This window comes from Microcaecilia unicolor, chromosome 6, assembly GCF_901765095.1.
Source record: "Microcaecilia unicolor chromosome 6, aMicUni1.1, whole genome shotgun sequence".
NCBI lineage: Eukaryota > Metazoa > Chordata > Amphibia > Gymnophiona > Siphonopidae > Microcaecilia > Microcaecilia unicolor.
In genome coordinates, this window is record NC_044036.1 from 63930243 (window position 1) to 63956533 (window position 26291).

Genomic DNA, 26291 nt, shown 5'->3' on the forward strand with positions numbered 1-26291 from the left:
AAAAATATGCAAATAAAGTTAAAACTTTACACTAATATAAAATCAGTAAAAGAATAAGATAAATAATGAACACAGAATAAAATCAAATCTTAGTTCATAATTAATAAGGAATATAAATGATGTTTGTTATAAAAACAGAAAAATAGCAGAAGAATGAAATTTGAACATACACCTTAAAAAAGTACACAAAGTCCAGAAACTGCATGAAATAGCAATAAGACAGTGCTCAATCTAAGGAATAAATGAACATGTAAATGCTAAAAGTTTTAAAATGCTTAAAGTTAACATATTGAAGTTTATGTCCAATAAATTTGAGTTGACACCCCCTGTCTTGAAGGTTCCTTGTGCTTTTGTTCTCTGCTCCTGTGTGAGTGTACTTCGTTTTCCCTCTTCTACATCTACTAGATTGAAGATGCAGACATTTACACCTAAAAAGCCTTAGGTTCCCTGGTGAGTCTCTATATCTTGTCCAATAGGTATGGAGGTAGGAAGTCAAAAGTCAGGTAAAAGAGAGATCATTTTTTATTTTGCTTATCATTCTGAGTCATACTTGCTTCTGTTCAGTTAGTCCTCCAATCAGATTTTTTATAAGGCCGTATGAATTACTGTTGAGAAGTCTGATTGATTAATGCTCAAGTGAAGGTTTTGAAATGCCCTCTTAAATTAAATGTGAGGTGGTATATGCAGAAGCACCCTCTTGTATAATCAGCCATCAGGAAGCAGTAGCGTAGGCAGACCACAATTTCTGGGTGGGCGAAATGGATGGACTGGGTAAGGGATGGACTGAGTGGGCATGACCTATGCATTTCCTCTCTGTCCAACTCCCCCCCCCCAACCCGTAAAGATAAATACCTTAGATGGCAGGGATCTGTTGTGTGTTCCAGATCCAATTATGAAATAGAGATTCAAATTGTTTTTAATTATTGGAGAAATGTTTTGATATGAATGAATTGCATTTTTCCCTGGCGTTTACAGACTGAGATTGGATAGTCTAGAAACAAGATGGATGTTCGAGTGTTTGAAGGTTAATACTACCGAAACAGACATTTGAGTGTGCAAGAACAATAAATAGTGCCAAGTAAAATTTATGAAGTCTGGAAGATTCATTAATCAAAAATAAGATCTTTGTGACATATATCCCAAAATTCTATATAGCATGACTTAAGTTGCGCATGCAAATCCAATCATATCCTGGATTTGTGCACACAAATTAATCGGTTAACAAGCCAATCAGCACTGATAACTGCCACTTAACAAGTACTGACATTAATTGTTATTAATTAGAATTTACGCACAGAACTGTCTAAGCGTATTCTATAATGTGATGCACATAAATTCTAAGTCACATAATTGAAAAGGGGATGTGGCCATGGACATGCAATGAGTGGGTCATAGGCATTTCTCAAATTTATGCATGTGGTTATAGAATACACCTTGTCCACACGTAATTTAGGCGCCGGCCTTTACACCAAGTTTTATCTAGCATAACTGACAGTGACTAAATTTAGCAGCGCAGACGGGCACTCTGTGTATTCTATAAACCACATGGAAATTTAGGATTATTCTATCAAGTACGCCTACATTTAGGAATACGTTATAGAATACACCTAGGTGTATTTTGTTTCGGCACCAATTTTTTTGGTATGGTATATAGAATCTAGTCCATAATGGCTATTATATTTCAGTGATGCCATTTTTTGTAGCAGAAACACTCTTTGAATATTCATTATTGTCATGTATGATGATTTATTTGTTTGGCTAGAATGGTACATCCTTCATGCATTATCTTTTTGTCTTTGTTGTGGCCAACACATTTTGTTTTTTTTCTCAGCAATATTGTTACAGTCCACCTTGATCGTGACATCTTTCAGATTTCAAATTTTCTCTCTAGCCAAATATCAGAGTTTTTTTTGTCCTATATCAATTATGCAAAGTCCACTCTTATCTTGACCCCTCATCTCAGATGACTCTTCTCTATGCACTGATTATTTCTCAGTTCGACTACTATAATACTAAATATACTACTACTACTACTTATCATTTCTATAGCGCTACTAGACGTACGCAGCGCTGTACACTTGAACATGAAGAGACAGTCCCTGCTCGACAGAGCTTACAATCTAATTATGCTGGTTTACCTCATTATACTATCAAATGCATTTAGACTATCCAAAACACGGCCTTTTGGTTTCTTTCCTGTGCAACAAGAGTAAATTGTATTATACCCCTTTCGATAAAATATCACTGGCTTCCCATACAATATTACAATTCGTGACTTTAGCCAGAGTCGGTGTAAGAGATAGCTTTTGAAAATTTGAACTGATTGAATGAGAAGAAAAATCATCTCCCCTGATGCAGCAATGAAACAAGGGCCTCTCTTGGGATGACAGTGTTGTATGTTAAGTGCACTGTTGTTGAAGAATATTAAATGATTTATTTTCCTGCACTGTTTTATAGATTGATTTGCACTATTATATAAACTTGAATGCAAGAGAGATTTAAGACCTGCGATTATACCTCACAGCCTGAAGCCATTTCAAGAATGAATAGCATAGAGCTATGAAAGTTCTGAGGCCTTTTTCTTCTCTACCTTGATATAACTTTAATTTGAATGTAAATTTGATTTGAATGTACTGATTTGTCATTAATTTGCAGCACCATTGGTTAATTCTTCATCTTAATTTTATACAAATTCTCTATCCATGCTTGTTTTTTTTATTCTGGAAATCAAATATAATACCAAACTAGTAGATTGCTTTAAGCTTAAAAACTGTTTGGAACTCTGCCCTCTGGTCATGGCTGGAGCCAACACAGACTTCAGAATTTGGAAGCTGTGCTCTTGGGCTCCTTAAAGTGACAGGATTATTTCTCTCCATCAGCCTGAGCAGTAGTAACAGATGACAGATGCCAAATATGCCCTTGTCCTAAGCAAATAAATGTTCAAGGCAGGGAGTGTCCTACTTTCCCCCCCAAGAATCTTTTATTCCTATTCATGTCCATATACATTTATACTACAACAGGCACACCAACACAACAGTGCAGGAATTATGCTGCTTGACCTGGTCAGCAGCATTGCAATAAGTGTGCAAAGCTTTCAATGAAATTTTTTTTTTTTAATGTCAATCAGTTGTTAAATACTAAAGAACACTGGTGGGCATACAGTTAATAACTATTGTGCTTCAGATATTTAATATAGTAAAGCAGATATTCTGTATAGCTTCATGTTTGTGAAAGATCACTTACCCTTACACCTTTAGGACCTGGGTTACCTTCTGGTCCAGCTAAACCCTAACACAAAAAGACATTCTTTTACTTGTCACTGAACATGCACAAACAGAGGATTTAGAAAGATTAGAAAGGTAACTGTTAACATGTGAGCTGTCACTGTGCCTTCTGCATAATTGTGGTGTTATTACTCAGTACTCATAACCTGGGCTGCAAAAGAGGATGAGTTCTTTTAAAATCCTTGCAGTGATTTATCTTCATTTTATGTTCAAACACAGGGATTTCAAAACAAAGGTTTCCCTTGCAGAGCTCACCCTCAGTTCACATCTGTTCCTTTCCAGTACACAATGCTTTCTTTCCTTCAGAAATAACAGGTCTGACTTAAAAAAAAACTTTGACAGGAAGGAGAGGGGGTGGTCCCTTATGTCATGAAATATTTCACACTGGTAGGTACCTATACAAACAGTGTCACTGCCACTAACTACACGTAAGTGCTTGGCAATATTTAGAAAATGTTAAATATGAGAACATGATATACACTAGATGTGTACTTCCACTCTTAGAGACCTTTTATTGCTCCAACTTGTAGAACTATAAAATTGATAAAAAGCTGAAAGATCACTTGGAACTTTCAGTAGTCAAGTTATAGGAGGTTCTGTTCACGCAGCATTTACTACAACTCAATCTAGCTACTAATCTTTTGATGTATGAAGGGAAGCATTTAAAATAATTTTCTCATAAAAAGTGTGAAAAATTACTATTATGGTTTTAGATGGAAAATTTTTATAAAGTATATACTATATTATTGGGAACAGTGTAAGATCAGTATTACGTTTTAAATTCAAATGCTAAGAGGAATATAAGGAAGAACTAACCAAGCTTGGCTTCATACAATTAAGAACAAGGTATATGTAGAGCTTAGTTACTGCACCTGCCTGCCAGGGTAACCAGGTGCCCCAGCACTGCCAGTCAGTCCTGGGATTCCCTAGGAAAAAAAGAAAGAAAAATAGAAGTCAGGTCTTAAATATGCTATAGAAATCATTTGCAGACCAACATTCAGCAAGCAGGGCCACCAAGAGACATGGCCAGGCACAGGGCAGAACCGGACCACTGCAAGCCCCCCCCACCCCTTTTATCTTTGCCTCTAAGAGGGACCCGGGCCCGGCACTAGCAAACCACTCGCACCACTCCCCCCCCCCCAACTCACACCTCCGCTCCCACACCTTTTTGTCTTTGCCTACAAAGGGGGGGGGGGGGGGCCCGGCACCAGCAAGCTGATTCCTGTGTCCCTGCTTCCACAGTCTGTCCTCTGCTGCTCCTGTCCATGCTAAGAATCAGGACCCAGATGACTGAATTAACGCGTTATCGCATTAATGCAATCATCTGGGTCCTGGGCGGCATGCAGGAGCAGGGGAGGGCAGACCCAGAAGCAGGTAGCAAGAAAAAGCTTGCAGGGGCTGGGCCCGGGGAATTTTGCCCCCTCCCCCCCCCCCCCACTTCGGCAGCCCTGTCAGCAAGGCACTGATCATTTCAGTTATCAACCTAAATTTATCTCAATAATCAATAAGGAAACAGCTTTCAAAGTGTTCATATAAATATGTTTTCCCTCTGAAAATTTGGATTTAGACTCACCTTCTTTCACATATAAGCTCAATGTATGTTACGTTCTAGTGCACAAGCTATTTTTCCCTGCTGAAATGCACTCACAATCTAAATTATGCCTCAGGCAATGGAGAGTGGAATGAGTTGCTCAGGTTCATAAACAACATCAGTGGGAGAAGTGAGATTTGCTCTAACCATTAGGCTACTCCTGATTTACCCCAATCTGCTGCTTTCTGTTCTTTTGTTAATAGCCACAAACATTCTGCAATTAGGGAACAGTATGCAAACAAATTTGCACCTGCTATTTCTGTAGGTATTTTTTTCTGTGTAAATTTATGTGCATTCTTTTGAACATAACAAATAGTAACATAGTAAATCACATCAGATAAAGACCTGTACGGTCCATCCAGTCTGCCCAGCAAGATAAACTCATTTTACATGGTATGTGATACTTTATATGTATACCAGAGTTTGATTTGTCCTTGCCATTCTCAGGGCACAGACCGTTGAAGTCTGCCCAGCACTGTTCTTGTTCTAAAAGTTCTGAAGTTTCTGAAGCTAACGTCGAAGCCCCTTAAATTTACACTTCAGCCCATCCATATCTATTCAGTTACAATCAGGGCGTAGACTGTAGAAGTCTGCCCAGCACTGGTTTTGCTTCCCAATTACCGGCGTTGTCACCCAATGTCCGCTACGATTCCATAGATCCATTCCTTCTAAACAGGATTCCTTTGTGTTTATCCCACACATGTTTGATAATAATTAAATAATAAAAGAAGCAACATGAAATCAGAGATCAAGTGTTTATTTCAGTAGGATTTAGAACAGTAGAGCCCTGGATTATTCATATTCGAATTTAAACACTATTCGGCAGAATATGAAGAATGTATTTGGGGCTTGAGACAAATCAAACTGAATATTCAGTATTGCCCTAGTGCAGATAGATTAGGCAAATTTTTTAAAGCCCTTTCCATGCACAGAAATACCTTTGAAAACTGGTCCTTAAGAAACCTGCAGGGAAGTAGCAATGATATAGATGGTTTAGCAGTAAGTACTTGGTGTTATGATTCTGAGAGGGGGAAGGAGTGCTACCCCATTATCATTTTGGTTGCTCTTCTTTGAACCTTTTCTAATGCCACTATATCTTTTTTGACACGTGGCAAACAGAACTGAATGCAATACTCAAGGTAATGCAAAATAAAACCAAGATTATTATAATGCCTCTGTATCACTCCATAGTCATTCCAATTTCCAGATCATTTATAAATATGTTAAATAGCTCTGGTCTCAGTACAGATCTCTGCGGCACTCCACTATTCAACCTCCTCCATTGAGAGAAATGTTTGTACATTTAACGTAATAGTATAAGACAGATGGTCTTGATAGACATATTTTGTATATTCTTGTTCAATTTATTTTTTGTTTACTCACATTCCTTAAAGAGACAGAAGCATAATTTTATCTAACAGACCATTTGTTGAGTATACTTTCAATAATCTTTCTATAATATATTGTGGATTTCCTGACTTACATCTATTCCTGCAAGATTATTGATCCACATATATCTGACAAATGTGCATTTTATATATGTTTTTTAAAAATAGTTAATATTAGTTTCAATTACGACTCCTTGCATCTATCATCTGACATGCAACAGACATTACATATTTGATTGTCTTATTATTTTTTGATCAACACATTTATCCTAATTATTTTTTGCTTGCATTTTATGATTTTTTATAGAGTATCATTAGATTAAAAGTTATATATGTTGTACAGTGTACATTTTATTATTCATATGTCTTTCAAGAGATATATTTGTTTCCTTTAGACCACAGTGTTCCATTTTCTTGAATCTATGGTTATTGACCATTTGATGTTGTTGCATTTTATTTTAAGGTCAGTTCCCTTTTTTTATTCTGATTTTGTTATTTAGTATTTCACTTTTACTATTTTGTCTGGAAGACTTTTCTATAATTTATGTTGTTTCTTTGGATAAATATTTTTTATGAAAACATAATTTATTAGTTGTGGGGTCCTTTTACTAAGCCGCAGTAAAAAGTGGCCTGTGGTAGTGTAGGCGTGGGTTTTGGGCACGCCCAGAATTACTTTTCAGCACGCCTTTAAAAAAGGACTTCTTTTTCCTGAAAATAGACATGCGGCAAAATCAAAATTGCCGCGTCTCCATTTTGGGTCTCTGACCTTACCGCCAGCCATAGATCTACCGGTAAAGAATTTGGGCAGTAATGACCTACATGCATCAGATGCCACTTGGCGCGTGTCCGCTACACGCGCCAGAAAATAAAAAATATTTTTCAGATGCATGTAGCGGACACACGCCAAAAATGAAATTACCACAAGAGCCATGCGGTAGTCAGGCAGTAAGTTCATTTTGGCGCGCAGTGAAAAGGGCCCTGTATTATTATTTATACATGTTGTAGCATCTTGTCACATTTTATTGTTACTTTATTAGACTCCTGATGCAGGCCACCAGCCGAAACACAGTACTGTGTCAAGTCTTCACCAATACATTGTCCACAATCAACTGAAGTTTCCTCATTTGTCTCTGGTTAGCCTGGTCTATTTCCCACTTCTCTGTTTCTGCTGTTGCTTCCCCGTGGGATCTCAATGTTCCTCCACCTTGGCGGACTCTCACTGAATCAGGATAGGGGACATGGCCCATGTAATCATTGCGTATATTGCAAATACACAATTCAGACAGAGTGTGTATATAAACTATTGGTAAAGATTTAAAATTGTATTCTAAAACATAGTAACATAGTAGATGACGGCAGAAAAAGACCTGCACGGTCCATCCAGTCTGCCCAAGATAAACTCATGTGTATACCTTACCTTGATTTGTATCTGTCTTTCTCAGGGCACAGACCGTATAAGTCTGCCCAGCAGTTTTTCCTGCCTCCCAACCACCTGTCCCGCCTTCCAAATTGTGACTCTCAAATTGTCATATATGGTATCACCTGTCCTTGTAAATTATGGTATGTAGGTGAGACTAAAGGTCAGGATAGCTCAGCATTTGAGCAATATTAGATTACAGCGTAAGGAAACACCTTTAGTGAATTATTGGGTTATGACCCATCACTCAGCAGAGGATCTGCGATTTGTGGTCTTGATCCAGATCTGGAATGATTATTGGGGGATGTGGAGAGGAAGTTAATACTGAAGGAACAGAGATTAATTTATCATTGGAAGAATGTTGAGCCCAATGGGCTAAATAAGGAAGTAGACTGGGTGCTATTAATGGCAATATAAATAGCTGCAGGGAGGGACAGGTATCCTACGCATGTGTAAGCGTCTGTGTATCAGAGGTTGCTGGTGAGTATCAGTTCGTACTGCAAACCGAATGAAGAGGCTGAGTGAGATTTTATATATTTTTCAATGAGTTCATTTGAATGTGTATGGATATGATGTGTATTGTTTTACTTGTTTGTTGTAGTACAGTCTCCTGAAGAAGTACTAATGGAACATGGCCTGTGTTGAGACCAAAAATGTTTTCATTCAGAACATGGTGTTGATGAAGAGTTACAGTGGAGTTTGATTGCTTTGAAGCAGTGGAAAGCTCTTCCAAACAAATTATTTTACAGAGTCCAAGTTTTGGCACATTTGAGTGCAATTGATGTTTATAAGAGACATCTGCATTTTTCATCAGTACTGACTTGGAACTATTTCATAAAAATAGTGGAAGTGGACATTTTGAAGAACAACTTCCTTGTAATAAAGACAATTTATATGAGAAGAACTGCTCTAAGGGGGGGGGGGGGGGGTTGTACATTTTGAGAGGTTGCATTATTTGGGATTACACTGTAAAACAAGATTGAGGCTTTTAATTAAGGGATATTAAGTAGGAATATTGGATTATATTTGTGAAAATAGTGCAATAAAATTTGATATGTAAAAGTATTTGGAGAATTAGTCATGTCAGTAATGTAATTGAAACTGTTGACTAATATAAGTACAGCCCTGTATTGTTTATTGAAGATACATATTCATTGGGGATATCTTGAAAACCAGACTGGCTTGAGAACACCTGGTCTAGATTACGACACATACATTTGTTAAAAGGTAAGTATCCTTAAAATGGAAGACAAAAAAAAAAAAAAGAACACTTGCTCTGTAGAAAATACAGATCGCCCAATATTCAGTGCTATTTAACTGGCCAGGCACAGGTCCTGGCCAGTTAAATAGTGCTTATTTATGAAAGAACTAAAAGCTCTCAACATTTGTTCTATGTATGCCAAAATAATTTGTGTGAATGGAGTCTATTGTTTTTGGTTTGGCTAATAATTCTCTTAAAAAAATATTCCTGAGAGACTGAGTTCAGCTAACTAAATTCACTTTCCCTAAGACTTTTATTCAGTATTGAATTCACATTCCTAATTTCTGTCCACAAATCTATCAAATCTACAGCCATATCAATATATTTTAATCCCTTTTATTGCTTCCTCTTCTTGGAAGGAACATCTGGAGGACAGGGTGATTAAGCAAAGGACTGTTCTGAAGCTTGCAAAATTAACACTCCTCAAATTGATCAGCAGGGGGAAGAAGAAGAAAACTCATGCATTTCAACCAACCAGCTACTTACTCAGACACAGATAGGATGATCTTTCCTTCCCTTAGGGGGTAATTTTATAAGAAGCTGTCTAGTTTTAGAAGGTAAGGGGACACTCATAAATGTCAGCATTTTAGCCACGTGCACATAAACGACCTCCTACAAAATGATAACTAGTGAAATTACACATTAAGTTTCATGGCATATATTTTCACTACGGGTCCCAGAGTGTAGGCAAAATCCACAATTACTTGCATGGATTATAAAAGTCCTTTAATTCACTTGTACTAGGGGAAAGTACACGCTAACATTTACACCAGCCCTAGAGATGGTGTTAGTACTGATGCCTATATATACGCATGTTATTTTGCATGAGTGGAGGAATAGCCTAATGGTTAGTACAGTGGCCTGGGAACCAGGTTCAATTCTCACTGCAGCTCCTTGTGACTGTGGGCAAATCACTTAACCCTCCATTGCCCTAGGTACAAAACAAGTACCTGTATATGATATGTAAACTGCTTTAAGTCTAACCATACAGCCGCATGAAAAAGCAAATGAACAAACTTTTGACGGCTACCACACCATTCTAACCACAGAAAGGCAATATATCAAATCCTATCCCCTTTTCTATCCCTTTCCAGTTTGTAAAGTCAAGCAGATGCATAATTGACTTTATCAAAAAGGCAAGTGAAAATGCATAATAGGCACAACTTTATAAAAATTACCCTCCAAGAATCTAATCCACTTTTGCATTTATGAAAATATAGCAGCAGTTCCAACTCAGTCCATGAGTAGAGGAGTAACCTAATGGTTAGTGTAGTGGACTGAGAACCTGGGAAACTGGATCCGATTTCCACTGTGACTCCTTCTGACTGTGGACATTACTGAACCCTATTGCCAGGGCCGCTAAGAGGGGGGCAGGGGGGACAAATTCCCCGGGCCCGGACCTCCAAGGGGGGCCTGGTGCCGCAGTCCCACCCGTCCGCCCTTGGCTCCGTCAATTGTTCAGCACCAGGCTGGGCCCCCTCCATTCATATCACAGCGCCTCACCACCTCGCTCCGTGTGAAAGCACAGCAGCGACAGTCTGCAGATCGCCTCCCTTCAGGCCTTCCCTCCCTGAGTCCCGCCCTCATCTGACATAACTTCCACGAGGGCAGGACACAGGAAGGGGAGGCCCAAAGGGAGGCGATCTGCAGAATGCCGCTGCTGTGCTTTCACAAGGAGCGAGGTGAGGTGCTATGATTTATATTCAGGGGGCCCAACCCAGTGGTAGACAGAGGGGGGCAGTGGCAACGACGACCTTGAGGGGACGGGGCCCCGGGCCCGGCCCAGTCTCTCGGCGGCCTTGCCTATTGCCCCGGCTACCAAAACTTGGATTGTGAGCCCACTAGGGCCAGAGAAAATACCTGCATGTAATAAATATAAACCACTTTGGTTGTACCACAGACAGATGGTATATCAAATCTATGACCCCCACACCACTTTGGTTGTACCACAGAAAGATGGTATATCAAATCTATGACCCCGACACCATCACACACTTTATAAATTATAGTACTGCCTAGGCATTCTGGCTCTCAAGTGTTCCACAGAATGTAGAATGAGACAGGTTTGTATACACTACCTCCATCATATGCAAATCTAATCTAAGCATATTCATTATGTGTAGCCTAGCAAGAGAGTAGTTGCTATAAAACAAACACCTCTTCATGCCACAATGCCAACAAGCAGAATATAAAGCATGTAAAACATTTGTTCACTGAAGTTCCATCAAACCTCCAGCTATCACCACAGTATCCTACAGGCACAATACTCTCATTGCGTCCAAAACATGAAAGAACATATCCATTTGCTTGTCACATGTTATACAAGCTATGCCATCGAAACTTATGTATGTTGTAGAAACACTTACTTTCTCTCCTGGTAGACCTGGTGGCCCTGTATATCCTCTGGGACCCTGCAGGTAAGAAAAGAAAATGGACACACTCAGATCTGCATTTCAATTTTTTTCTTTGTCTTCTATTTTGGGAATTCCACTTATTTTTCTAATATAATATGGACTTAATAGCTCAAGTAGAAAATAATATTCATTAAGAAAAAGCCTTCTCATCTTTGTACAGTGGATTTGGAATGCCTGTGTCAAATTCTGTTGAAGCTAGCTGCAGATTCATGTTAGCTCAAATAGCACACAGACATAATGCCTACAGCAACAATCTGTTTGTAATTACTGCTCTGCAAAGCTGGATTCAGTTCAGGCAGTATCCCCATTCCAAAAAATTATCATAATAGCCACACTGTATATGCCAGTTTAAATGGAATAAGTATATTGTACTGGAGAGCTAACAAAAGACAATGAGCAGCTCTCTAGGAAAATGAGATAACTGGATACAAATGTAACACTTCTTTAAATGCATAAAAATCTGGGTTCAGAAGCCAATGCTAGAGCCAAGGTGAAGTGGAGGGGCATTTTCGATATGACGTCTAAGTCCAACTTTGGACGCGCCCCCTTCTAATTTGGATGCACTGCAAATTGCATGGACAAAATGTCTGCAAAATAGGTTTCGGAAGTTTTGAGAAGAAAAACACCCATATGGTGCTTTACAATGTTTTTTGGATGTTTTCTCTTTCAAAACTGAGCCCCAGAATCTCATACTAGCTATCTAAAAAAAAATAAAAGCCACTACTTTTTAACATAGAACATTGGGATGTGCTCATTTCCGGCAATACTTTACAAAAAGCTCTACTAAATGTGAAGCCTTTTGTAAAATATGTATGACATGAAGGAGTTCACATGTATATACTGAAACACTCAACCAGAGAAGCCATTTTACAAATATACATGAGAACAATTGAGTGGCATGTACCTGAAAGCTTCCATAGATTACTGCAAATTCTCCATGAAAATGGCCCCACTTACATAGATAGGTAGCTGCCCCATTTTACAAATGTGTGTGTAGAAGTGCTGCCAATTAAGTAGTGAGGCCACGTTTTTTTAATTATGAAGGTGGAAATAAACGAAGGTTAAGGAGCATTAATCTCTTAATCCTTCATTTAAAGCACTGGTAGAAATGTTTTATTTTTAAAAAAACATCTTGTAAGTGCTGCTGATGGTGCAAAATCCAACAGGAAATTTCTTTCCCATATACGTGTATTCCCAATGTAAAATGGAGAATGCAAGCGTAGATTTTTGGCCTGTATAAGCTACACCCAAAACATGCCCTCCTGAAATACCTACATGGAAGGGATCTCCATGTGTAAACAGTGGCTTTCTCAAACTTTTATTTATATATGTATGCTATCTACAAGTGTGCCATTATTTATACCTGAAGATGCTTCTAAAATAGCGACCATATTAGACTACGGCCCTATTTTACCAAAGTGCATCAAGCCATTAACCCAGGAATCAGTGTGTTTCTTAGAGCACACCCTTGCTAACAGGTAATGCAGCAGCTTGGTACTTAAGGGGTAATTCTGTAAAGAGGATGCCAGCATTTAGGTCCCAAAGGTACATAAATGGTCAGAATAATGGCATATATGTGTGCGTAAATGTCGATATTACAACTACATGCTATTCTATTCTAAAAAGGTGCCTAAATGTGCTGGTGTGTAGTTTGAAGCTGGGTGTACGTAGGGGTGAAGTATAGGTGCAACGCACAGTTACATATGTAAATTATAGAATACTCTAATGTATGCACAGTTTTTGCAAATCTAGATGTTAGTATTTACACAAATTCTATGTGTGCAGTTGTGTTGTTATGCTAGTATCCCATACAGGAAGAGTAGATGTCTACTTTCCAATACAGAATAGGCGCTTTCTTGGTACCTAAAGATAGGTGCCCCTTTATAGAATCAAGCTTGTAGTGCATGCTGGTTTCTGCATTTACTAGCAAATGAAAAATGAGACAGGAACCTGGAAAGGACTGTGGCTTACACTTAACAGGGGTAATATAATAAAGGTTTTGAGCATTTAAAAGGCCTTTTATAAAACTGCATGGAAGAATATGCACATATTTGTTACATTTATACCCATTTTCCCACCTGTTTGCAGGCTCAATGTGGCTTACAAGTACCGTAAAGGCATTTGCCGTTACGGTTGATAACAAATACAAAATTGTGGTTAGATGAGGTAGGTGTGAGTCAGGCATAATTGGGTCAAGCAGAAAAGTGGTAAGTTGTCCAGTGTGATCCTTGATTATGTTGTGTTGCTGGATGTGGGGGGTTAAGTTGGATTGGACGGATAGGCTTTTTTGAAGAGGTGAGTTTTTAATGATTTCCTGAAGTTTAGGTGGTCAAGTATTGTTCTCACAGCATACGAGAGTCCGTTCCATAGTTGTGCGCTCAAGTAGGAGAAGCTAGATGCATATGTTGTTTTGTATTTTAACCCTTTACAGTTGGGGTAATGTAGGTTTAGGTATGATCACGCTGATTTTGATCTATTTCTAGTTGGTAGATCAATGAGATCTGTCATGTATCCTGGGACTACACCGTAGATGATTTTATGGACCAAAGTGAAGATTTTGAAGAAGATTCGTTCTTTGATTGGGAGCCAGTGCAGCTTTTCTCGGAGGGGTTTGGCGCTGTAGAATCGTGTTTTACTACTACTACTATTTAACATTTCTAAAGCGCTTCCAGGATTGCGCAGCGCTGTACAATTAACAAAGAAGGACAGTCCCTGCTCAAAGGAGCTTACAATCTAAAGGACAAAAAGTGCAGTCAATCAAGATTGAGGCAGTCTAGATTTCCTGGATAGAGGTACAATGGTTAGGTGCCGAAAGCGACATTGAAGAGGTGGGCTTTGAGCAAGGATTTGAAGATGGGTAGGGAGGGGGCTTGGCGTATGGGCTCAGGGAGTTTATTCCAAGCTTAGGGTGAGGCGAGGCAGAAAGGGCAGAGTCTGGAGTTGGCGGTGGTGGAGAAGAGTACTGAGAGGAAGGATCTGTCCTGTGAGCGGAGGTTACGGGTAGGAGCGTAAGGGGATAGAGGAAGTGAGGGGCTGCAGATTGAGTGCATTTGTCAGTTAGTAGGAGAAGCTTGAACTGCATGCAGTACCTGATCGGAAGCCAGTGAAGTGATTTGAGGACAGGGTGATATGAGCATATCAGTCTAGGCGGAAGATAAGACGTGCAGCAGAGTTCTGAACGGATTGAAGGGGGATAGATGGTTAAGTGGGAGGCCAGTGAGGAGTAGGTTGCAGTAGTCAAGGCGAGAGGTAATGAGAGAGTGGATGAGAGTTCGGGTGGTGTGCTCAGAGAGGAAAGGGTGAATTTTGCTGATGTTATAGAGAAAGAAGCGACAGGTCTTGGCTATCTGCTGGATATGGGCAGAAAAGGAGAGGGAGGAGTCGAAGATGACTCAGAGGTTGCGGGCAGATGAGACGGGGAGGATGAGGGTGTTATCGACTGAAATAGAGAGTGGAGGAGAGGAGAAGCGAGTTTGGACAATGAGCTCGGTCTTGGCCATGTTCAGTTTCAGGTGGCGGTTGGACATCCAGGCAGCAATGTCGGATAAGCAGGCCAATACTTTGGCCTGGGTTTCCGCAGTGATGTCTGGTGTGGAGAGATAAAGCTGGGTGTCGTCAGCATAAAGATAATTTTGGAAACCATGAGATGAGATCAGCGAGCCCAGGAAAGAGGTGTAGATTGAAAAAAGAAGGGGTCCAAGGACAGATCCCTGAGGAACTCCAACAGAGAGCGGGATGGGGGTGGAGGAAGATCCATGAGAATGTACTCTGAAGGTATGGTGGGAGAGATAAGAGGACAACCAGGAGAGGACAGAGCCCTGGAACCCAAATGAGGATAGTGTAGCAAGAAGTAAATTATGATTGACAATGTCAAAAGCGGCGGATAGGTCGAGGAGGATGAGGATGGAGTAGTGACCTTTGGATTTTACCATATATCAATCTGGCTGCTGTGTTTTGGGCGGTTTGGAGTTTTTTTGTGAGTTGTTCTTTGCATCCCATGTAGATTCCGTTGCAGTAATCTGCATGGCTTAGGACCATTGATTGTATTAGTTTATGGAAGGTGTCCCTCGGGAAGAAAGGTTTTATTCTTTTGAGTTTCCACATTGAATAAAACATTTTCTTTATTACAGTTTTTACTTGGCTCTCGAGGGTGAGATTGTGGTCGATTGTGACTCCAAGTATTTTTAGGCTATCTGAAATTGGGAGTATGTGTCCTGGGGTGTTTAAGGTTGCGGGTTGGTGGTAGTTATGTTGAGATGAGAGGATAAGGCAATGTATTTTTTCAGTGTTCAGTTTCAATTGGAATGAATTTGTCCAAGAGTCGATGATGTTCAGGCCATCATTGATTTCATTGGTTATTTCAGTCAGGGCATGTTTGAAGGGAATGCAGATTGTAACATCATCTGCGCAGATGAATGGGTTAAGGCCTCAATTGGATAAGGATTTTGCCAGTGGAATCATCATCATATTGAAGAGTATTGATGATAGTGGCGATCCTTGGGGTACTCCACAGTCTGCTTTCCACGGTGGTGATATGTTTGAATTTGATTTCACTTGGTATGTTCTGGTGGTTAGAAAGCCTTTGATCCATTTAAGTATGTTTGCAACAATACCGAAATGACCAAGGAGTCTTAGTAGTATGTAATGGTTTACCATGTCAAATGCGCTCAACATGTTGAATTGAAGGAGGACTATGCTTTTACCTGTGGCTATTTCTTGCTTGAATTTGGCCAGGAGAGAGATTAGTACAGTTTTGGTACTATGGTGGGAACGGAATCCTGATTGTGAGTCATGTAGTATTGAGTGCTTGTCCAGGTATTCCGTAAGCTGTTTGGTCACTAGGCTTTCCATTAATTTTACTATTAGAGGGATGGACGCAACTGGGCGGTAGTTGGTGAGGTCATTAGTTTTTTTTCTTAGTGTCTTTTGGTATTGGGGTGAGTAGGATATTACCATGTTCCTCGGGGAAGAAACCTTGTTGTAGCGTGAAGTTTAGGTAGAATGTGAGGTCTTCAATGAATCAGCTGGGGGAAGATTTAAGTAGATGACTGGGACATATGTCCAATTTCCAATGGAGGTTGGCGAATCTGTGAATTGCTTGTTTGACTGATTCAGGAGTTGAGTAGACTGAATGTTTGCCAGATACGGTCAGCTGGGTATCCATCCGGGATTAGGTCTAGGTCCTCGAAGAAGTTTTCAATGTCATTGTTGTGATGAGGAAGGGTGCTGCGTAATTTTGTTATTTTGTCCTTAAAGTAGGTAGCCAGTTTGTCTGCGGATGGGATGTCAGTGATGGATATAGTGACAGGGGTGGTGTCCAGTAACTTATTGCAAGTTGAAATAGTTTTTTAATGTCTTTGTTGTCCGGTCCTAATTTAGTTTTATAGTATGACCTTTTGGTTTGTCTAATTGCGTATTTGTATTTTCTGTGTATTTGTTTCCAAGCATTGAGTGTATGTTCATCTTTCGTTTTTCTCCATGCTCATTCACATTTTCTGGACTGTGTTTTGAGTTTTTTTAATTCATCGTTAAACCATGGTATCGGGTTTTGTCTTTTTGATATTCTTGTGTTTAAGGGTGCTATTTCGTTTAGTATGCTGCTGCATCTAGCCTCCCAATGATTAAGATAATGTATGGAGTCGGTTGGTGGTGTCCATTCATTGTCATATATCTGTTGTCAAAATATTTGTGGGTCAAATTGCCCTCTCGTAGTGTAAGTAGTTTGTTCTGGTGTGCAATATGAGCCCTTCTTTCGTCATTTTAGGGATAGGTTCAGTTTATAGTGATCGGTCCAAGGTATTTCTGACCATTTGGTATCTGTTAATGATAGGTTGTGAAGGTTGTGATCTGTTGACAGTTTGTATGATAAGAGGTCCAATCTATGTCCCTTGGAGTGGGTAGGTTGCATGTGAGGCCTTGTGAGATCCCAGGACTGTAGGAAGTTTTGCATTCGCCTGCGTTGGCTGAGTTGGGGTCTTCTAGGTGAAGGTTTATGTCACCTAGTATTAGTGTATTGGAATTGTTTACACAGGTGTTTGACATGAAATCCATGAAGATAGGCTGGCTTTCGTTCCAGTTACTGGGCAGCCTGTAAAACAGGGAACAGGTCAGTTGGTCAGTCAAGGGTTTGCTTTGGATTCTAAGTGAAGCAATTTCTAGTTGGGGTGATATGGACTCGGCGATGGTTTCAATAGTGAATTGTGCTCAGTGGATTAGCACTATGCCTCCACCTCTCTTTCCCAGTCTGGTCCAGTGAGTGATTTTGTAGCCTGGGGGGCATACTTCGAGGATTATGGGGTCCTTTTGATTATGGATCCATATTTCGGTGATGAAGATAAGATCGAGGTTTTCTGAATTAATACAATCTAATATTGTTGTTTTGTTAACTACGGATCTGGCATTGATGTAACTGGATATTTTGGTATTGGGCTGCTGGGTATGATGTTGTGTGGATTCTTATAAGTTGTTGTTCGTTGGATGGTGTCTGTTTGTTGTGATATTTCCTTCCTTTGCGTTGGTGATGATCGTAATTAGATAATCTTCCTTTAATTTGGTGAGTTTCAGATTGGTGGAGTGTGGAGTATTTGCAGTCTGTGGTAGTTTTGGAGGATGGGTATGGTATTGTGTTCTGTGAGTGGGATGATATATAAAAGTGGGATGATACATATAAGTACCTGCAGCAACAAGATAACCCATGCTTATACGCAAGCCACATGCTGGTGTTTCCAAGAACACAGGTAGGACAGAGCAGAGGAGGAGTTCCAATAAATTCCAGAGTACATGTGGAGTGTACAACTTCAGAGTAGGTGTAAATTAATCCATTAGCATTTGAGAGCTACATGGGCTGGTTCTGGCTTCCTATTTTATAAAGCATATAGGTGCATATGTTGTCTTTATAAAAAATAGGTAACCACAAAAAGAGCGGAAGAAACCAAAAGGACCAGACTGAAGACTGATAGTAAGAGCACCAAAATAGTTTTATTGGGACCTATTTTGGTGCTCTTACTATCGGTCTTCAGTCTGGTCCTTTTGGTTTCTTCCGCTCTTTCTGTGGTTGCTTGTGCGTTTTGCGGAAGATTTGAACTCTCTTTGGTTGACCTTTATAAAATAGGTGCCTTTCCAGACTTTTCACATGGGTACTTTGTTACAAAATCAGGCCCAACTTATGGTGCTGCGTGTTACCTGTTAACGCAGAAGATAATGCAAAACATTAACTCATTGAGATGTGTATTGCCTTTGTGTTAGCTATATCAGAAGATGATGGACAGGCCCCCAACAGTTAATGCAGAGGCTCCATAGTTACTGTGCATTAATGTTGCCAATTAACACATGTTAACTGCACATTTTTAACAAGACTTAGTAAAAGAGACCTAATTTGTCAAATGCATAGCTGGATCCACATATGTATATGAAAAGTATGTGCAGGCTTTTTTCTACCAGGTATTTTTTTTTAACTGCCTTCCAAAAATGTCTCACCAATATTTGACTAAAAATCTTTCAGAAGGTTTTTTTCCAGTCATGTACAAGCCAGTCTTGCACCTGTGACCTTTAGGTTGACAAGCAGCCACTTTCCAAGAAGTGTTATTCTGGTTCACATTAGCTGAACACACACATTACTAATCCTTAAAAAGGTATGGAGAATTTTTACAAAGGTGGCACTTACCAGTCTCTGCTTGACAGGCTACAAAACACATGTTATGCCTCTGAAGGTTTGGTCATTCATGTTTAGACCCTGCAGCTTATTATAGCTTGCTTGTTTTCAGCTGTAGCTGCTCCTACAGTCTGAATCTGAAAAGCATTATACTACTATTCGGTGCAGTATAATGCTCTTTCCACACCTAACTTTGGCCATAAGGACTTAAGCAAGCCAAAAGTTGGTATAAATCCTGGCACCCAACTGATGGCAGTTAGGCGTACAAATCCAAGTATTCTATAATATCGTGCCAAGTTTCTGGGAATGCCCCAGACCTGCCCATGCCTCTCCCATGGCCATGCTCCCTTTTGAACTGCACGTTATGAAATTTAGGCACCCATGTTATAGAATAAGGTGTGGGGCAGATACTCTTAATTAGTGCCAATTAACCCCAATAACTGATTGTTAGAATCTAATTAACCAATTAGTTTATGTGTACCTCTGGGAGCCACACCCAAATTTAGGTGCTCAAACTTTGATGACCAATATGGAATCCAGGCTATAGGCGCCGACTGCGTGGGTGCTCGAGCAACCCCAATATTTTTGCGACCCATCACCCAACCAGAACGCATCAGAAGTTCGGTCACCCAACCAGAATGCATCGGAAGTTCCAGCCTGGCCTGCCCGCCTTCTTCTTCCACAACAGACCTCCTTGCCTTCCTGCCAACCAGCGTTTAAAACTCATTCTACCTCAAGTCGCGGCGACAGTGAAAGCAGCAGGCTCGCCTTCAGCCTTCCTTTCCCTCTCGGCGTCTAGCCCTCATTTCCTGTTTCCGTGAGGGCGGAAGGCTGAAGGCAAGCCTGTTCCTTTCACTGCCACCGCAACGAGGTAAAATGAATTTTAAACACTGGGCGGCAGGAAGGCAAGAAGGGCTGTTATGGGAAAAGAGGGCGGGTAGGTTGGGCTGGGGTTGGAACTGGAAGTCGAGGGGCTGAAAAGGGGGAGCGATTATTTTAGCTCTGTGTTCACAAATGAAAAACCGGGGGTAGGGCTGCAGAAAGCAAAGGCTAAAGGGGATGGAGGTATGGTAGACCAAGACCCGTTTATGGAGGACTGTGTTCGTGAGGGGCTTGCCATACTAAAAGTAGACAGAGTGATGGGGCCTGATGGGATTCACCTGAGGGTGCTTAAGGAACTCGGAGAAGTTCTGTCGGCTCCGCTGACAGACCTCTTCAATGTTTCCTTAGAAACTGGAGTGGTCCCGGTGGACTAAAGAAGGGTGGAAGTGGTTCCTTTGCACAAGAATGGAAGTAAGGAGGAGGTAGGGAATTACAGACCTGTCAGTCTGACCTCAGTGGTGAGTAAGCTATTGGAAACGCTTCTAAAGAAGAGGATTGTGACATTTCTTGAACTACATGGAATGCGGGACCAGAGGCAGCATGGTTTCACTAGTGGCAGGTCATGTCAGGCGAATTTGACTGTCTTCTTCGACTGGGTGACCAAACAGTTGGATGTGGGAGGTGCGCTTGATGTGGTATACTTGGATTTCAGCAAAGCCTTTGACATGGTTCCGCACAGGCGACTGATAAATAAATTGAGTACCCTTGGTGTGGGACCTAGAGTAACTGATTGGGTAAACAATTGGTTGAATTGTAGGAGACAGAGGGTGGTAGTAAATGGAGCTTGCTCTGAAGAAAAGGATGTCGTCAGTGGAGTACCGCAGGGATCGGTCCTAGGGCCGGCTCTTTTTAACGTCTTTGTGAGCGATATTGCGGAATGGCTGTCTGGAAAGGTTTGTCTCTTTGCGGATGATACTAAACTCTGCAACAGGGTGGACACCCTGGAGGGTGTGATTGACATGAGGAAGGACCTAACAAAGCTAGAGGAATGGACCGATATTTGTCAACTAAGGTTTAATCCCAAAAAATGCAGGGGGGGTCGCAAAAATCTGAGGGAACGGTACAGTATAGGGGGTGTAGTGCTTAAGTGTGCGAAGGAAGAGCGGGACTTGGGGGGTGATTGTGTCTGACGACCTTAAAGCTTTCAAACAGGTAGAAAAAGCGACGGCCAAAGTCAGAAGGATGCTTGGGTGCATAAAGAGAGGCATGACCAGCAGGGAAAAGGAGCTGATAGTGCCGTTGTATAAGTCTCTGGTGAGGCCTCATTTGGAGTACTGCGTGCAGTTCTGGAGGCCGCACCTACAGAAAGATACAAACAGGATGGAGTCAGTCCAGAGGGCGGCTACGAAATTAGTAAGCGGTCTTGAATGCAAAAATTATGGGCACAGGTTTATGAACCTCAACTTGTATATGCTGGAAGAGAGGAGGGAGAGAGGAGACATGATAGACATGTTTAAATATCTCAAGGGCATTTATGTACAGGAAGAGAGCCTTTTTCAAATGAAGGAGAGCTCTGGAATGAGGGGGCATATGACAAAGATAAGAGGGAATAGGCTTAGGAGTAACCTAAGAAAGTATTTCACAGAAAGGGTAGTGGAGGCGTGGAATGGCCTTCCAGTGGAGGTTGTGGAGTCGAGGACTGTTCCAAAATTTAAAAAGGCATGGGATAAGCATGTGGGATCACTTAGGAACAGGAATAATTAGGGGTTACAGAGGATGGGCAGACTGGATGGGTCATATGGCCTTTATCTGCCGTCATGTTTCTATTTTTCTATGGATGGGAGGGGAGGGCAGAGGAGAATTGCTGGACTTGGATGGGAGGGGAGGGAAGAGAGAAGAAATCGCTGGACATGAAGGGGTGGGCAGGGGAGAGAGAAGAATTGCTGGATATGGATGAAGGAGAGGGCAGGGGAGAGAGGAGAGTTGCTGGACATGGATGGATGGATGAAGGGGAGGGCAGAGGAGACAGGAGAGTTGCTTTACATGGATGGAGGGGAGGGCAGGAGAAATGCTGGAAATGGAGAGGGGAGAGAGAGGCAAAATGGTGGATTAGGAGCAGACATGTTCGAGAGAGCTCTTGACTTCCTGAGGTGATTTATTGCTGGTGAGATAACCTTACCCCGGACAATGGGGAAAAGGAAGGGGAAACCCAGGGACATGCCCTCCTCGATACCTGGAAATATTCCCACTCCCCGGCAACTCACCTTGGAGCAAGTCGGTCTCCTCCCGCAGGCAGTGCAATTACTCACTTCGGATCGACCCACTGAAGTTTCGGTGGATTGCAGCGATGGAGCGGTCTCGTTGAGCCCGCCAGAAAATGCAGCTCCTCCGCGACCCGGAAGTAGTATTATTGCCGAGGTAGACACGGTTGTTCCCAAAGAGGAGAGAAACAACATGTCCCAAGGAGGTACCTCAACAACTTTTATCCCGATAGCGGGAAAATCGACGAGTTGGAGGGTCATTGCTACCTCGACCCCCACGCTTTCGGGCCCTACATCCGTAGAGTGAACGGAGATGTTAAGACCAGCTGTGGTAACTTTGGACTCCCTATGGGACGCAATTCAGGGGATGAATTCCCTACTCATCAAGGTAACCAACTCCTTTTCTCAAGAAATTACTGATTTAAAACAATCTCAACACAATATAATGGAAAAAATCCAGGGACAAGAGAATCAAATTGGAAGTTTAAAGGTTGAACTTTCTAAGTTACAGTTGTTCGTGGGAGAAGTCTCCAAAGATAGAGTGGAGTGGAGGAGTGGCCTAGTGGTTAGGGTGGTGGACTTTGGTCCTGGGGAACTGAGGAACTGAGTTCAATTCCCACTTCAGGCACAGGCAGCTCCTTGTGACTCTGGGCAAGTCACTTAACCCTCTATTGCCCCATGTAAGCCGCATTGAGCCTGCCATGAGTAGGGAAAGCGTGGGGTACAAATGTAACAAAAAAAAAATATTGAGAAAGAAACTTGAATTTTTGGACAACCAGGGGAGAAAGAATAATCTACACTTTATAAACTTTCCCAAAGCTCCTTTGACTTTACCTATAGACATGCTTCGTAAATATTTTCAGGAAATACTAAAAATCCCAATGGAAGCTTTTCCTCCTATTAATAAACTTCACTATTTAACTGGGATTAAGAGATCAATCCCCCAAGCTGCCCAGAATCCGCTTGAAAATCTGATGGATTTTTTGGAGAACTCACTACACTGTGACAGAGAGAACAACCCTTCTGGTTTCATTTGTGATGGAGCTGGATAGAAATAATGTTTTCAAATTGTATTTTAAACATCTAAATGAAAAATTTTTAGGAGAACAAATTTGTATTTATCCGGATTTAAATAAAGAGACTCAACTGCGTAGATGAGAATTTATGAGTCTTAGGCCTAGAGTAGTTGCTTTAGGTGCTTTATTTGTATTAAAATGTCCATGTCGCTGCATTGTATCTCTAGATTCAGTGACTTATATGTTTCTTGATCCCCCAAAAATGAAACTTTTTATTAGTTCTAGAGAGATTAGTGGAACTCAAACCTGAATGTTCAATAGGTTTATCGCTGATATCCGGCTATGAGTAGATTGCATGCTACCACTCTTAGGACATTATTTTCAATATGTATTTTTTTCCTTGTTTCTTGCCTCGACCTTATGTTGTGGTCTAAAAGAGTGTGATGTTTTTCCTTAATTGAGTATATATTCTATGATTGTTGCCTTTTCTGACGTTTAAAAAAAAAGGAAATGGAGAGGGAAGACAGGAAAGAGAAGCATATGGATGGAGGGAAGAGAAGACAGAGGAAGGAGATGCACATGGAGGGGAGGGAGAGAAGAAATGCTGGACATGGATGGAGGGGAGAGAAGACAGAGGAGGAGATGCACATGGATGGAAGGAAGAGAGGAGAAATGCTGGGCATGGATGGAGGGATGGAAAGTTAGAGGAAGGAGATGCACATGGGTGGAGGAGGAAGAGAGGAGAAATGCTGGACATGAATGAAGGGGAAGGAAGAGAGGAAGTGAGATGAACATGGATGGAGGGATGGAGAGAGAGGAGAAATGGTGGACATGGATGGAGGAGAGGAAGGTGATAGAAAGAGGAAGGAGATGCATATGGATGGAAGAGACAGAAGAAAGAGGAAGGAGAAGCATACTGATGGGAGATGAGGGAAAGGGAAAAGAGGAGAAAAACTACACATGGAGAAAATAGATGCTGGATGGAAAGGGGGAGAGAGGGGGCAGGCACTGGATGGAAAGGGGAGAGAGAGGGGGCAAACGCTGGATGGAAAGGGAGGAGAGTTAAGATCGAGAAAAGAAGAAAAGAGACTGGGACCAACACAATTAGAAACAGTAAATGGCCAGACAACAAAGATAGGAAAAAATGAATTTTATTTTTAGTTTAGGATAAAGTAGTGTGGTAGCTGTGTTACTACAGAAAATGGAAATAAGGTAATATCTTTATTGGACTAATTTTAATACATTTTTGACTAATGTTTGGAGACCAAACCCTCCTTTCTCATGTCAGAACAGAATACCATAATAGCAGTATACTGTCCTGACCTGAGGAAAGAGGTTTTGGCCTCTGAAAGCTAATTGAAAAATGTATTTAGTCCAATAAAATGCTATCATATTTTCCATTTTTTATTTATATTTGTTAACCTATAGTATAGCGATTGAAATATGTCAGTTTTTTTTAATTTGCATCTCTTTATATTTGCACAGTACAGGGGGACTGAGGGGTGGAACTGTTCAGGGAAGAAGTCCTGGTGCAGGTTGCAGGCAGCCTATGAGTGGTGCTGCCACTGCCCAGGTGAAGACTGCAGCAGACAGGATTTTAAGGTACCGGGGGTGAGGGGGGCCACACCGCCTGTAAAAAAAAATTTTTCAGCACCCCCAATCATCTTGAAAAGTTGGCTCCTATGTCCGGGGTTAGTGTCAGGGTGATCCGTAGGCAGAGTTGGAGAGAAGCTGCCAGCTATTTGGACACCAGTCATATTAAGTGCCATTGCCAGCATACCTAAGTGGACAGATGGGACCACATAAAAGGCAGCCCTATCAACGCACTGAATATCAGCCAACACCTATATAACTTCTGGGTTGGCAACTGATCCCAGATATTCAATGCCAGTGCCTGAACATGGCCCAGGACTGAATATCTGGGTTTAATTCTGCCCACAGCTGTCAGCAGCTCAAAAACCACTAACCACTACAGCTGAATATCAGGCCCTATCTATTGTTATCAGAGATATAAAACTGTATAGCAAAAATAATTACTAATAATCCTTTCGACAAGGGCACAAGATCAGAAGAAAAAAGAGAAAGATAACTCCTTCTTGGAAAAAAAATATATATATCAAAGATTAAATAAAATCACTGCAAACAGAAGTGTCTCTGATAGATGAGTACATCAAAGGATCAAGATCATCAAAGATAATGAGGAAGATCAAAACATCAAGTTCAAACATGCTGCATTAACCAAAGAAGGCCTTAATTTCATATGTTCCAATGATAGACCAGGAGTAGAACTAGAAACATGTAACTTGCAGAGCTGTGAAAAAAGGGGATATCCAAATAAATATTAATGCAATAAAAATACCACTAACTAAAGCTGAAACAGAAATGTTCTGCAGAACTCTGTATAAGGCCCCTGTAAGCACAACTGAGAAGCAAAATGGCTACCAAGCATGCTTGAGAACTTAGAGAAGGATAACATCAAACTTACAGAACAGCCTGAAGTAGCAACAAGAGAGTTGGAAACCTGGCTAAAAAGAGTCCAAACTGGAAAAGCCCTGGTCCAGATAGAGTTCTAAATTTTCACTTAAAAAGCTAACAGCTGACAGACTGCAAAAATCAATTGACTAAAGCCAGACCTGTACTGAAAATGGTGTTCAAGGGTGATGAGGTGGAACTGAAAGAAATTTCAGTGAACCTAGAAGACATACTAATCCAAATTGACAAGTTAAAGAGTGATAAATCACCTGGACCGGATGACATGTACCCCAGGGTACTGAAAGAACTCAAACATGAAATTGCTGATCTGTTATTAGTGATCTGTAACCTGTCGTTAAAAACATCTGTAGTACCTGAAGATTGGAGGGTGGCAAATGTTAACGCCAATTTTTTAAATGGTTCCAAGGGTGATCCAGGAAATTACAGACTGGTAAGCCTGACTTAAGTGCCGGGGAAAATAGTGGAAACTATTATAAAGAATAACATTATGGAACACATAGACAATCATGGCTTAATGGGCAGCCTCAGCTGAATATTGCTGGCACCCACATAATCCTCGGCTCCTCCCCAATGCCCCCTGACCCTGACTAACGTTTTGAGGGGTCAGTTAGAGGCGATATTCAGCGGCACTGCCTGGTCTAGTGCCACTGAGTATCAGTGGTTGGGCAGAGACAGGACATTTAAGTGGGCCAG

The 26291-nt window shown here is 41.0% G+C and overlaps 1 protein-coding gene across 2 annotated transcripts in view; it reads right to left on the reverse strand.

Moving 5' to 3' along the window:
* The window catches only part of COL24A1 (collagen type XXIV alpha 1 chain), an 804368-nt gene that overhangs the window by 528246 nt on the left and 249831 nt on the right, over positions 1 to 26291 (reverse strand). For both annotated transcript variants that reach the window (XM_030205800.1, XM_030205801.1), the window contains 3 exons: positions 11308 to 11352; positions 4157 to 4210; positions 3244 to 3288 (listed from right to left, as the gene is read on the reverse strand). In XM_030205800.1, coding sequence (XP_030061660.1) covers positions 3244 to 3288; positions 4157 to 4210; positions 11308 to 11352 — 144 coding nt within the window. The remainder of the gene's footprint in view (positions 1 to 3243; positions 3289 to 4156; positions 4211 to 11307; positions 11353 to 26291) is intronic.